At 30.8% G+C, this 12,856-nt stretch overlaps 1 protein-coding gene across 1 annotated transcript; it reads left to right on the top strand.

The window, feature by feature from the left end:
- Nucleotides 1-3,536: 3,536 nt before the first annotated feature.
- LOC109860618 (aminopeptidase N-like) lies at nt 3,537-10,899 on the top strand. Its single transcript, XM_020439847.1, has 12 exons — nt 3,537-3,964; nt 4,409-4,858; nt 4,958-5,141; nt 5,551-5,692; nt 6,000-6,096; nt 6,256-6,641; nt 6,787-7,106; nt 8,251-8,438; nt 9,288-9,659; nt 9,850-9,919; nt 10,209-10,259; nt 10,451-10,899. Exons 1-12 carry the CDS (start codon nt 3,855-3,857, stop codon nt 10,574-10,576), a joined length of 2,496 nt encoding a protein of 831 aa, XP_020295436.1. The 5' UTR covers nt 3,537-3,854; the 3' UTR covers nt 10,577-10,899.
- Nucleotides 10,900-12,856: the final 1,957 nt, after the last annotated feature.

Consider the following 12,856-nt stretch of genomic DNA (forward strand, 5'->3'; position numbering starts at 1 on the left):
AGGCAATTCATCGTCTTTCTAAATTTTAACGCGTCTTAGGGCCGTAGTGCGGTAGTGACACTTTTCCGGACATGGGTCCCTATACTCAAATGTTTTCTACTGTTGCACTGAATAACCCCTAGAAGTTTGATCCCATAGTTCTGAAACACCCTGTATTTATTTACGCTACTTATGTATCATCATAATATTTTATTTTTATTACATAGATTTCTGATTTTATCGCGTATTCCAAATGAATGGATTTTTCCACATTGGGAAAATCCAGCGACCAAGGCTAGATTTACCATCCAAATTATACATAAATACACTGATACAGCTATTCCAAACATGCCTTTTGAATATCAAAAATCTGAAACAAATACGTTGCATACAGTATTTCCCATCACACTTCTACTATTCACACATTTGGTTGCATTTGTTGTTATACCGAATGTATTAAATGTGACGACTATTAGAATAGAGAATAACATTACTATTACGAGCACATTAAAGATGAGAAATGATACATACTATGCACAAACTTTTCTTCTTGATATTTTCACAATTCTCAGAAACATGGGGGACGATATCATCCCACGGTCGCATGTTTCTTACGTGCTACTGTCTTTAACTTCTCCTCCTTACGAACGTATAATAACTTCTGGATTTGTTTTTTTGAGGTGAGATGCATAACTCACGACACAAACTTGGACTTTCAAATAACTTTATACTAGTACGAGAACAATGTACTTGCAGTAAGAACTATTTTTATTTTCAGTGAAGTTAACAGTATATACAACAGCGAAGTAGATTCAATTATAAAACAAAGAGAAGTTACATGTTTCATAGCACGAACTGTGATACAAGAAATGTTCAGTGATTGGTTAGCTACATTTACACAGTCAGATTCTTAATTTGTCAAAGGATTTTCAACAGTATATGGAGTTTATATTTGGAACAAGGTTATTATTGTTCTACTGCTGTGCTAACTATTCAGAAAAAAAGATAACAGAATCGAGACACATTTGTCACAATATTTGCGATGTTTTTTTTTACGCATAAGCAACTAACAAAATTATCTAATGAATATGTACTTCACAAATGTTCTCGCGCCATACGTTAAGACAAGATAATTATAATTTAACTCAAGTAAAAACTGAATAATTTTGTTATCAAGTTTTAATGGAAAAGGAGTAAGAATTTCGAAAATTGCAGTCCGAAAACAGGTTTTCTTTAAAGGATGATAAGTTTCCAAGAACGACAGGTGTGTTGCAGAATCGCGAGACTTCAATATATTGACGCTATAGTTTTTATATACGGAGTTTCCGGCGCGATATGCCGAATCGCAATTTGTTCAAAATTGCTGTATTGTAAGTCGTAGCCAGATTCCATACGGCAGTCAGGCGATGACTCACGCGACTTATTAACGGCCTTGTTACCAGATGATCACACTCAGCCGTTTCGCAAATATTATTCCGCCTATTCAAAGCAGTCACACGATTTCTAAATTCACGAGACTTATTGCTCTTAAGGAAAAGAAATTTGTTCGACGACCGAGCGAATCTCTGATAGCACGCGGATAATTTGGAGCTAAGCGCATTCCCAGTCTCTGTATTTTAAACAAGTACTTTAGCGTCATGCGCTCCGATAGCACTCCGTACCGTTTGTTTTTTTGTGGTAATCTTCCTATAGCTTCTTAAAAGTCGAATCGTGGGGCAAGTGCTCCTCGATAGCCACGATCGAATTTTCGCCACAGGTAAATCGCTTAATAGCTTCTGGACGGACCGTTCGAGTCAACACTCTTCGATAGCAATTCTTTTTCAGCCGTTACAAAATTCATTTAAGGTTACAATAATATTTCATTGCAATACTGTTTCTGTTGAAACTAACAGAAGTCTTTATTTTTCTTCGGGGAGTGTCAAAACAAATATACGCAATATAAACGAGTCATTAAGCGCGCGCGAACAATTCCATGAGCTTGACTATAAAGTCTCGAATGCATGTGACTATCTACATTTGAAATATGTTCTATTGAATCTTAGATTTAAGAGCACATTGGCGAGATTATAGAGAGAGAAAGAGAACATATATGTTGAAGAAAAGCTATCCGAAACTACACGCTCGCACTGAACGTGACGTCACCACGCAATCGGCGTCAAATTTCTGTGTTCAAAACAGAAAACATTTCTAAACTTAGTCAATGAAAACTTTTCTGTTTCAAACACAAAAAAATTCGACCATTATTGTAAGTAATTACACACTTGTATAATTACATAATCCATCTTATTGGAACTTATTAATTTGTTAATGTAATCGCTTTAGACAATCGATAAAGACCGAATTTTCCGGACGAAACATTTTTTTTAATTCAATCATACCAAAGAAATCCAAGTTTTTACACACGATCACCTGTGAACGTTTCCTCACTGGCCAGTTTTTTCTTGCACTTAGAATGAAATAAAACAAGTTCTGTATGTTACAGTATATTATTATATGAACTTGTACGTTTAAACCGTAAAATACATTTAAAACCGTTATTTCTATTATCATATATATAGGTAGAAGAGAACAAAATAAGGTCGTATTTCCCAACAGAGATGTTTATATCGTGACATGTAGATATATTATTCCACAAGAACGATCGTTTCTTAGTTTTCGAGGATTTCTCGAAGAGTAAAGATCGCGCAATACGTTTTCGATTTTGTGTACTAGTAGTTTGCAATAATATTCATATGAGATTTATGTTTTAATGCATTGGATTTCACTATACAAAAGATGGTAAATTTTTTTCTTTTTACATTGTTATTTGGAAAATTGCTACTGTTGTAAAATATTATTTCTTTCTGTGTCTCTAATTGTATGCGAATATATATATATATTTCTCTCGGTCAGTTAAATATAAAAAATAATAAATGTAATACTATCTCACAAGCGCATTATATTGTTTGGATGATATAAAAGCATGGAAGCAAGCAGTAAACTATTATGCTTTAGTATCTTTAAAATGAATACTACATACAATATTCATACGATTTGTCAAAAAGGTGTTGTTTGATGTATAATACACAGTGTATAATTTACATCGCGCTAAATCTACAGTAAACAGTTTTCTCAATCACAGTCTCTTCATTTTGTTTGTTGAACTAATATCAAATTTGAATCAATTTTGTGAAAACTGTGTAGTATACAATTAATATTTATATTTTTGTTCCTAATATGTTGTTTTCCAAATCGCCATTTGGAAGGGCGGATTGGAACACCACAATTGCGACAAATATTGTGATGTGTATGTGTGGTAGAAGTAAGAGATTCTTGATATAAACATATTTATATACTTCCCCTTTCTACTACACAGTTATAAATGCTGTTTTTGTTCTTGATACTGCAAAGGTCTGTTGTGTTATAATAAATGTTTGCGTAAGAGTTTCGTTTTAATGTGTATCATTATTTCTTGTTTAAAAAGCAAAATAATTTTGTAGATACGCATTACGCAAATGCTTCTATTCTTGGGAGCAATAAGCTTGAAATTTGTCACTGGAGTTGCTTCTTCCACTGACGAGAATTTATCTCGGACATCGCAGTGTATACAACCGATAAATTATACTATTTCTTTAGAAAAACAAAACACTTCTTTTACCATCAATTCTACGGTTGTGCTAAACGTGTCATGTGAACAAAAAGACATACGATTACAAATCGGACGGTATTGTTATATACAAAATGTGAATGTTCAGTCGGCAATTCTCTATTATTATATATCACATTGGGAAGTCACTGTATCAAAGTCAAATACTGCCAAAAATCGATTCAAAAGTGTGGATATTACTCCCATAAGAATAAACAGAATCCCAATTTACGGGCGTGTACTTGAGAAAATGAAAAACCCTGTACAATCTGGAAAATATGTGATAACTTCGATCTATAAATGTAAGGTAACGGAGTTTGTCACGGTTGACACGTACATAAGTCGAACTGAAACGAAAGAGTAAGTTCACATACAAAGCTATTATAATACATACTATTAGTTTTATACTCCTACAATTATTATACTACAATGACACTTATAGACAAAATTTATTTGTACAAAACATTATCAAAATATTATTTTGATAATTTGTTTGACAAATATTTTTCCTCTTAAATATTGTTACATACAGTTTTTTAAGTTACAAGACATAATACTACTATTTTATAGAATGACGTTTCCATTTACTAATTTTATAAAGTCATGTTATAATACTTTTAAAAAATAGATATTTTTTTGAAACTCGTTTTTTTTTCTAAATAGACTTTTATTCTAGTAGCTCTACATTTGTTCTCTTTATATATGATTAAGAAAGGTTTACTATTAAATCAGCACTTTATGTAACGTAATATATTTATTATATACTGAACTTATGTATCGCGATATTTTTGTTTTATTATATAGATTTCTACTTTTATCACGTATTCCAAATGAATGGATTTTTCCATATTGGGAACATCCAGCAACCAAGGCTAGATTTACCATTCAAATTATACACAAATACAGTGATACAGCTCTTTCGAACATGCCTTATGACTATTGGGGTCCGGTAATAAATGCGTTCCAAACAACATTTTTCACCACACCTCTAATATCTACGCATTTGGTTGCATTTGTTGTTATACCGAATGTATATAACACAACTACGATATCAGGAAATAACGTTACCATTACAAGCAGCTTAGAAATGAGAAATGACACATACTATGCACGAACTTTTCTTATTAATATCTTCATAAGTCTCAGAAACATGTGGGACGATATCATACCACGGTCGCATGTTTCTTACGTGCTACTGCCTTTAACCTCTAATCGTTACGAAAGTATGATAACTCCTGGATTTGTTTTTTTGAGGTGAGATGCATAATTCACGATACAAAATTGATCGTATAAATAACTGTAAAACGTACAGGAAGGCTATACTAGCAATACCATTTTTCTTGTTATTTACAGTGAAGTTAACAGTATATACAACAGGGAAGTACATTCAAGTGTTAAACAAAGAGAAGTAACATGTTTCATATCACGAAATGTAATTCAAGAGATGTTCAGTGAGTGGGTAGCTACATTTAAACAGACGGATTCTTGGTTTATTGAAGGATTTTCAACAGTATATGGAGTTTATATTTTGGACAAGGTTAATATTGTGCACTTTTATTGTAGATAATTGTGCATAAATATAAATGTGATAAGTAAAAAAAGGGTATTATATATTCTTTTTAATTAAAAAGTGTCATATTCTTAGACATAGTTTTTGAGACAGTTTCTGCATCAGTAGTACTATTTATAGTTGTGTTAATTATATTGAAGATATACGCAGTTTAATATATTATAAAAGCATATAAACATATGGTTATATGGATGTGTAGGAAAAAGTGTACATATATATTTTCTTGATTATTGTGTTATTACTAATTTTGTTTATTTGTTTTATCTGTTTAATGAAAAATATCATTGCGATTTATTTAAAAACTTTACTCCATTATTATAGTAGATACTTACGCACTATACTTATATAATCGTATAATTATTAAAACTTTTGATAGAGTTTAATGAAGTCAATTGTGGTCCAGACACGACGAAATGTTTTGGATTATGCAGAAGCATTTAGTACATATGATTTTGGAATTCAAGAAAAATCTTGTACAGCTCGAAATTCAACTGTTAGGAAAATGTGGCGAGAAAAGGGTAAGGGAAATAAATTTTTCGTGTACATTTACTTAATGAATGGTCACAAAATAACAGCATCATGATATAGTGTATATATCTCTAGAATGTACTATAAAAAGTATGAAAAGTGTCAATGGTATCTCTCTCATGTATAGTGTAGGCAAACATTTTTAAAATGTGATATAAAGTACAGTTACACTCTTTTATGTGTTTTATAAAATATAATAGTATTTTATGTAGTTATTACTTACTACTACATATTATTTACAATACATAGATTCGTTACTAAATTCCAAAAACTTTAACATTTTAAACTGTCTTGTAGCATTCGGCATCTTTTATATGCTTAGTCATATCTTCATTGAGGAAGATTTCTTATATACTTCTATGTTTAAACAGGCCGTAAACTTATATTATAACACGTAAGTATTTACACAATCATTAGAGTACACAGATGTTTGACAATTTTTACTTAAACGATGTTTGCACTACTCATAAAGTTATCACAACAATCATTTTTTTTTTTGAGATTTATGACAACCTTTAGTACTATATTTTTTATTACGTTATTTTTTGTCAAGTGACACAATATCAGATAACATATATAAGGACTTATCAATTCTCAATAAGCTATGGTACTGGAATTTTGAGGCGTCCTTAAATAAGGCTACATACTTTCCGAAATACATAAAAAGAATACTAACTGTATGGACAGCAGAAGTTGGTTATCCTGTGTTATATGTAAAACGAGTCAATGATACACAGGTAGCAATATCTGTCATAGACTGTTTTACTGTTGATCACAAAAAGCAGTGCGAACTAAATTGGTGGATACCTGTGACTGTTAAAAAAATAATGGAAACAAAAGTTACTGTTATGTATTATGATATTCTAACACCATACAGAACTTATATTATTTCATCGCTTTTTAATAAAAATGAGTTTGTCATCGTCGCGAACTCCGCTGGTAATGTAATAACATACATGTGAATTATCAAGTTTCTTTTTATTAAACATATAGTGTATTACACTTATTCATTATTTTTGTAGAGTAATTGTTTGTTTTATTTTGTTTCTCATTATCACTTTTTTTAAACTTTTATTTGTTGTAGGATATCGCGTCAATTATGACCGTGAATCTTGGACACGCATTGCTTTTTTCTTAAAAACTGGTGATCTAAAGATCACTGATTTATCTGACGTGACTGTAGCACAAATATTAGACGATGCTTTTTATTTTTTGGTGCAAAATACAGAATATAACGACAATTCTACTTCAAATAATAGTGATTTAGACATATATCTAGAAATTGCAAGCAGTACATTTTATGCAAACAATTCCTACATAATGTGGTATCCTATATTATTTGCTCTTGAAAGCATGTCGAAGATTTTTTCGTTTCGAGAAACTGTGGTTACCAGAATTATCAAGGTACATATTATTACATTATACCGTAAAGTTCAATAAAATAATTGGAAGGTCATTGTCACCTTGATGGCAAAAGTTTTTCGTATAATATATATATATTACGGAACGGTTATATGTATAGTACGCATTAGAGTGCTGCTTTAGGCGACACCATAAACAATATGTAAATTAAAGAATATATACTAGAATAATAGAAATGAGAATGTAAATATATAATAAACTTTAAATAGAACGTTGTAATATTTAGTAGACTGAACAGAAAACGTTATAAACTTAAAAAAGAGAGTCGAAGTTTTACAAACATATCGTTATAGTTTGAAAAATACAACATTGTAAAGTGCTATATAGTACTCACATTTCCCGTAAAAGTAGTTAACAAAAGTGAAATAATATCAATATTATATAGTAATATGCCAGGAATCAAAAAAACATTGTTTTAATGTCGTTGTCACCGTTTGTTCTCGTAAATCATTTATCTGATAAAATGCATAAATACGTAAATGGAAATCGTGTTTAGTAGATAGCAAAAGTTTTTTTTTGTAACACGTAATTTTTAGGTAGAAGTATGTCCACTTAAAAGAACAGTATATAAAGCTACAATATAAAACGCAAAAATAAGTAGCATTCTGTAAAAAAAGTGATACTTAGATAAAACCTGCTATTAATTGTTAAACTATCGCAAAAATTAAAGTTAAGGATGTAAAAATTTTTTCAAATAATAGATTTTCCAACATTTGTTCGCAATATTTATCCTTAGTGCACAGTCTACTTTTTGTTTATCGAAATAACTAACAAGGAGAACTTTGTAATTTTTTAAGTTATAACTGTATGTTTATAAATGTATAAAAAATTGGATTGTTTACATGAGACTAGAATATTTGTTGTTTTGTCAGTATAGAAAATATAATATTCGTGCGCTATGTAAAACAACAAATAGTATTTGATATTTGCGGGTAAAAAAATGTTTAAAAAAATAGTATAAGCAATAGATACAAATAGTAAATAAAAGAATGAATAATTTTTCCCAATAGACATAATTTAGAAAAAATTAAATTATAATTAAATTTACTTAAAGTTAAATAATTAAATATCGAGGAACCTTAGGCATTTACACTATGTTACATTAAACCATATTTTGCTTTTATAGGATAGGCTTCTGATAATATTGTATAGGTTTCTTGATAATATATCATATACACAGTTTCCGGAAAATAGTGTCAATAATCAATTTTATCATGAAGTTTTAAAATGGACATGCATTCTCGGTGATGTAACATGCAAAGAACATGTTAATAGAATATTAGAATGGCATTTTAAAAATCCTGCACTAAACAAGTACGTTATTCTACTTTCTCAATAGCAAGGTAACGGCCGTTAATGTTACAAAGACGTCGTCTTGCTATTGGACTTATATTTTCTGTACTTGCGTCTCTGACATGTGATTTATTACATTTGTACGCTTAAAAAGTAAATCTAATAGCAGTAATGAATTAGTTTGTATGTAGTGTTATATAGGGGAGGACCCAGATGCGCACAGAATCAAACGGACACGCCAGGGTGTATCAATCGGTCACAATACGAATCGGATACACGACAGACTTAATCAGACACATACGCAATCGGACAGAGTCCCAATCGAACACAGTCGCAAACGGATACACTAGTATTAAATCAAGATTATTCTTTTCATATTGCTTCTTTTGTCTGCATTCCTACAACACGAACAAAACCACATAAAAGAAACAATCTTGACCTAATACTAGTGTATCCGATGCAGAATGTGTTCGTATTACATTGTCTTGTGTCCAATTGAAACTGTGAATTATTGTGACTGTATCCGATTGCGACTGTGTCCGATTAAGAATGTGTTCAATTGCGAGATTGTGTCCGTTTGCAACTGTGTCCGGTTGAGTCTGTCGTGTCCGTTTCTTACTGTGTCCGACTGACACAACTTGCCATGTTCGATTGTTACTGTGCGGATCTTGGACTTACTCGTTATATATGTTTAACTCTTTAACCTACAATGACGGGCAGAGCCCGCGTACGATGGTCGGGCCAAACGTAAATATTACGGGCATAGGCCCGCCTACGGGCGCGAGCTTGTATACGATTTCGGCCCAACATTTTCGAATCTAAATCGTAAGTTAAGAGGTTAAGTGAAATAATATAAGTTTCTATTTGCAGACTTTTGCCAAGTTGGCAGAAATGGATATATTGCCAAGGAGTAATGTTAGAAAATGTCACTTATGATAATTCTGCTTTGTGGCAAAAAATTTTTCACGTATACCAAACACAAGGAAAAGAAAAAGAATTCTTAGAATTTTTGCCTTGTTCTAGAAAATACGAGGATATGTATAATTTTCTTTATTTTCTTGCTCGTAATTTTCTACCAGCACCTGGAAGTAGTTTAACTGCAAAAACAAATAACACTCGAAATATTATAAATGCAAAGAAAAGTGATACTATTACTGTACTTTTCACTATTTTTGCTTTACATTCGAAAAATGATTCAGCGCTAAATAAGATAAGATTTGGATTAGAATCTGGAATAGTAAGGTACAAAAAATAATTTATATGTATAGGAACTTTTATACAAAATATTTTATACACATATGTACTTTACATTATCTGCATAGTTTGTATAGTACCTTTAATTTGGAACAAACAGTGTTGTGTTACGTTATTTTTTATAATATTTTTTAGTAACGTTACATACTAATTGTACGTTTATTATTTGATTTGATAGAGACGTGAACATACTACCAGTAATAAATTGTATTATTAACAACATATATTCACACTACGACTTGTCAATGGTATGTTGTATGATTTTATTAATTCTTGTAGATAAATATGTAAACAGAAATTTATTTGTTATATGTATATATACATATATATATTATACACGAATATACATATATATAGTATACACTATATATAGTATACACGAATGTTGTCACTCTGGTAAAGATATATAAATTTTTGCTGTGACCTGTATCCGTAATTGTTTGGAATAACTCAAACAAACTTTTTAATATAATATTGATTGTGGTTACACAATGAAAAGAAATTGCACTAAGTGATAAGAGCACTTTATTGTTTCAGATTACTAACGAAATGTTCTTACAGAAATTTGTGCATATATACATGATAAAGGTACTTTACTTATTTTTGAGGAATTGTGCGTTACATTTTTTGTTTTTCTTTTAGATTTAGGCTTTTTTATGTGTACACTGTTAGTTTTTTTATTATTTTCAATTAAAAGTATATTTTGTATATTGTCTTATTCAATGTTATTCACAAGTATATAGGATTTTATTAGAAATACTTTTTGTAATCTGTTTTAGGAATCATACGTTCTCGATGCCATTAAAGAAAAAGTTGAATATCGTCGTAATTTCTTAAGTAAAATGCAAACTACAATCCGTTATAAACCCCAGTATGTTTTTAATTACAAACACATGAAAATATAAAGTTTCTGTTTTGTGTTTTTTTTGCATTTAAACAAACGATTTTAGTTAAAAGAATTTACCAGTTAAATGTATCTTTATTTGTAAGTTTCTGTTGTTTAAATAAGTTATACTTTATGATACCAAAACTTGCTGATTATGATTAAAATCGGAAATACATTTTTTGGATTTTAATATGTAATAAGGAGGTACTCATAAAATGAAGACGTTTTGTCATGAAGATCTAATACTTATATACACGCCATTGACTATGTATATGTATATTTATGTACAGCACACATAAATATATGAATATACACATTGCTAACTAAACGCACAGTATCTAAGTATAGAAATCATTGACAGTAAGAGAAAAATTTATATTATGTAATATCGTTCAATGTTATGCAAATATAAATATAAAGTTAATTATTAAGTAGTATTTATAAATTGTTAAGTGATAAGTTATAATCTATTATGTTTGTTCTAAAAAAAGATAGTTATTAAAGAAGTTAAAATAAAAATGTTATTTGCACTAGATGTTTTGTATTACTTTTAACGTTTCCTTAATTGTTTTGACTATGCAATTAGTTTCAATAAAATTACGCGTGAAAACATATATCATGCATTTGCGGCTCCCATTGCGTTTGCGTTCTCCCGATTTCCCTCATATAAGTATCAATTAGAAGCAAAGATGTGATTATGTTTCTCTGAATAGGTTTCTTATGTATGCAAAGTTTCTCAAAGAAAGGCCAAAAAATGACTCTTTTATTGTACTTTCTTTGAGCCACAAAACGGATTTTAGCATAACGCATAAACAAAAAAGAATCACTCAAAGGTTTCCACTCTTATATTTTGGTCTGGGAAGTGGTGAGTGGTGGATATACTTATGTGTTATGGAGTATGCACAAGTATGTTCTTCAGCTTTTACGATTATGTCACATTTGAAAGATTGAGTATTCAAAAAACAAAGTACCACTATCAAATCAAAGGTATACGATAAGAGCGATTTTTTTTAAGCATAAGCAACCGACAAAAGTACTTAACAACGGAAGACATTTTATGTGTAATGTACAAATAATAAACATTAACAACGTAAAACGAAGATATATTTCCTTTTCAATCAATTTGGTAGCATATTTGATGTAGCATTGTCTTTGTTGTTCTTTGCACAAAGCTCTTTTTCTTAGTTCAACCTGTTTACTTTGCTTCTATTCCATAATTTATTATTTCTGCCAGACTTGTCTTGAAATGAACTTTTCCTAAATAAAACGATTACAAAAAAATGCATATGTAATTCAGAAATGATCGCGTGCCATACGGTAAGACTAGTTAAATCAAGTGATAACTCTCTCCCTTTCTCTCTCTTTTTCTCTTTCTCTCTCTCTTTCTCTCTCTCTCTCTTTTTCTCTCTCTCTTTCTCTCTCTCTCTCTTTCTCTCTCTCTCTCTCTCTCTCTCTTTCTCTCTCTCTCTCTCTCTNCTTTTTCTCTCTCTCTTTCTCTCTCTCTCTCTTTCTCTCTCTCTCTCTCTCTCTCTCTTTCTCTCTCTCTCTCTCTCTCTCTCTTTCTGTGTGTGTGTGAGTGTGTGTGTGTGTGTGATGTGTGGATATTTTCGTTATCTAGATTCAATGGACAAAAAATAAGACTTCCGAGAAATACCGTCCAAAGTTATATTTTCTATAAAAGACGATATGTTTCTAAAAAAGACAGGTGTGTTGCAAAATCCAAAATTCACTATTTTGACTCACGCGATTTCTATCAACGGAATTGTCAACAGATGATTGCACTTAGCCGTTTGCAAATATTATTCTGCCTATTCAAAACAGTCACACGATTTTTAAATTCACGCGACTTATTGCTCGCAAGTATGAGAAATTCGCTCACTGATCGAACGAGTGATTGCACGCGGATATTGTACAGTTACTCGCGTTCTAATAGGTTTTGTATTGTAAACAAGGAATGTACCATTACTATCTTTGAAAGCACCTTGCATCTTGTTTGTTTTTCTAGGTGATCTTCCTACAGCTTTTTGAGGACAAATCGTGGAGCAAGTGCTTTTCGATAGCCAGTGATCGAATTTTTGCGATATTCGAATAGGTTTTGGACAAACCTTTAGAGTCAACACTTTCAGATAAACTTTACTTTTAGCCGACGCGAAAATCACTAAGTAAACAATAATTTTACTTTCCAATACAGTTTCTGTTGGAAATAATAAGTCTTTTCATTTTTTTTCGGGACGTGTCAAAACAAATATACGCAATATAAACTAGGTATTTAGCGCTCGCAATCAGTTCCATGTACTTG

The sequence above is a fragment of the Pseudomyrmex gracilis genome, unplaced genomic scaffold, assembly GCF_002006095.1.
Source record: "Pseudomyrmex gracilis isolate BER0280 unplaced genomic scaffold, ASM200609v1 scaffold_426, whole genome shotgun sequence".
Classification (NCBI taxonomy): Eukaryota; Metazoa; Arthropoda; class Insecta; order Hymenoptera; family Formicidae; genus Pseudomyrmex; species Pseudomyrmex gracilis.

Bases quoted from the DNA above. Each gene is read 5' to 3' on its own strand.
- LOC109860618 (XM_020439847.1), top strand. From the start codon at position 3,855: ATGAAAAACCCTGTACAATCTGGAAAATATGTGATAACTTCGATCTAT. The intron at 3,965-4,408 runs GTAAGTTCACAT...TTTATTATATAG, and splicing joins AGTCGAACTGAAACGAAAGA to ATTTCTACTTTTATCACGTA. The intron at 5,693-5,999 runs GTAAGGGAAATA...ACTGTCTTGTAG, and splicing joins GAAAATGTGGCGAGAAAAGG to CATTCGGCATCTTTTATATG.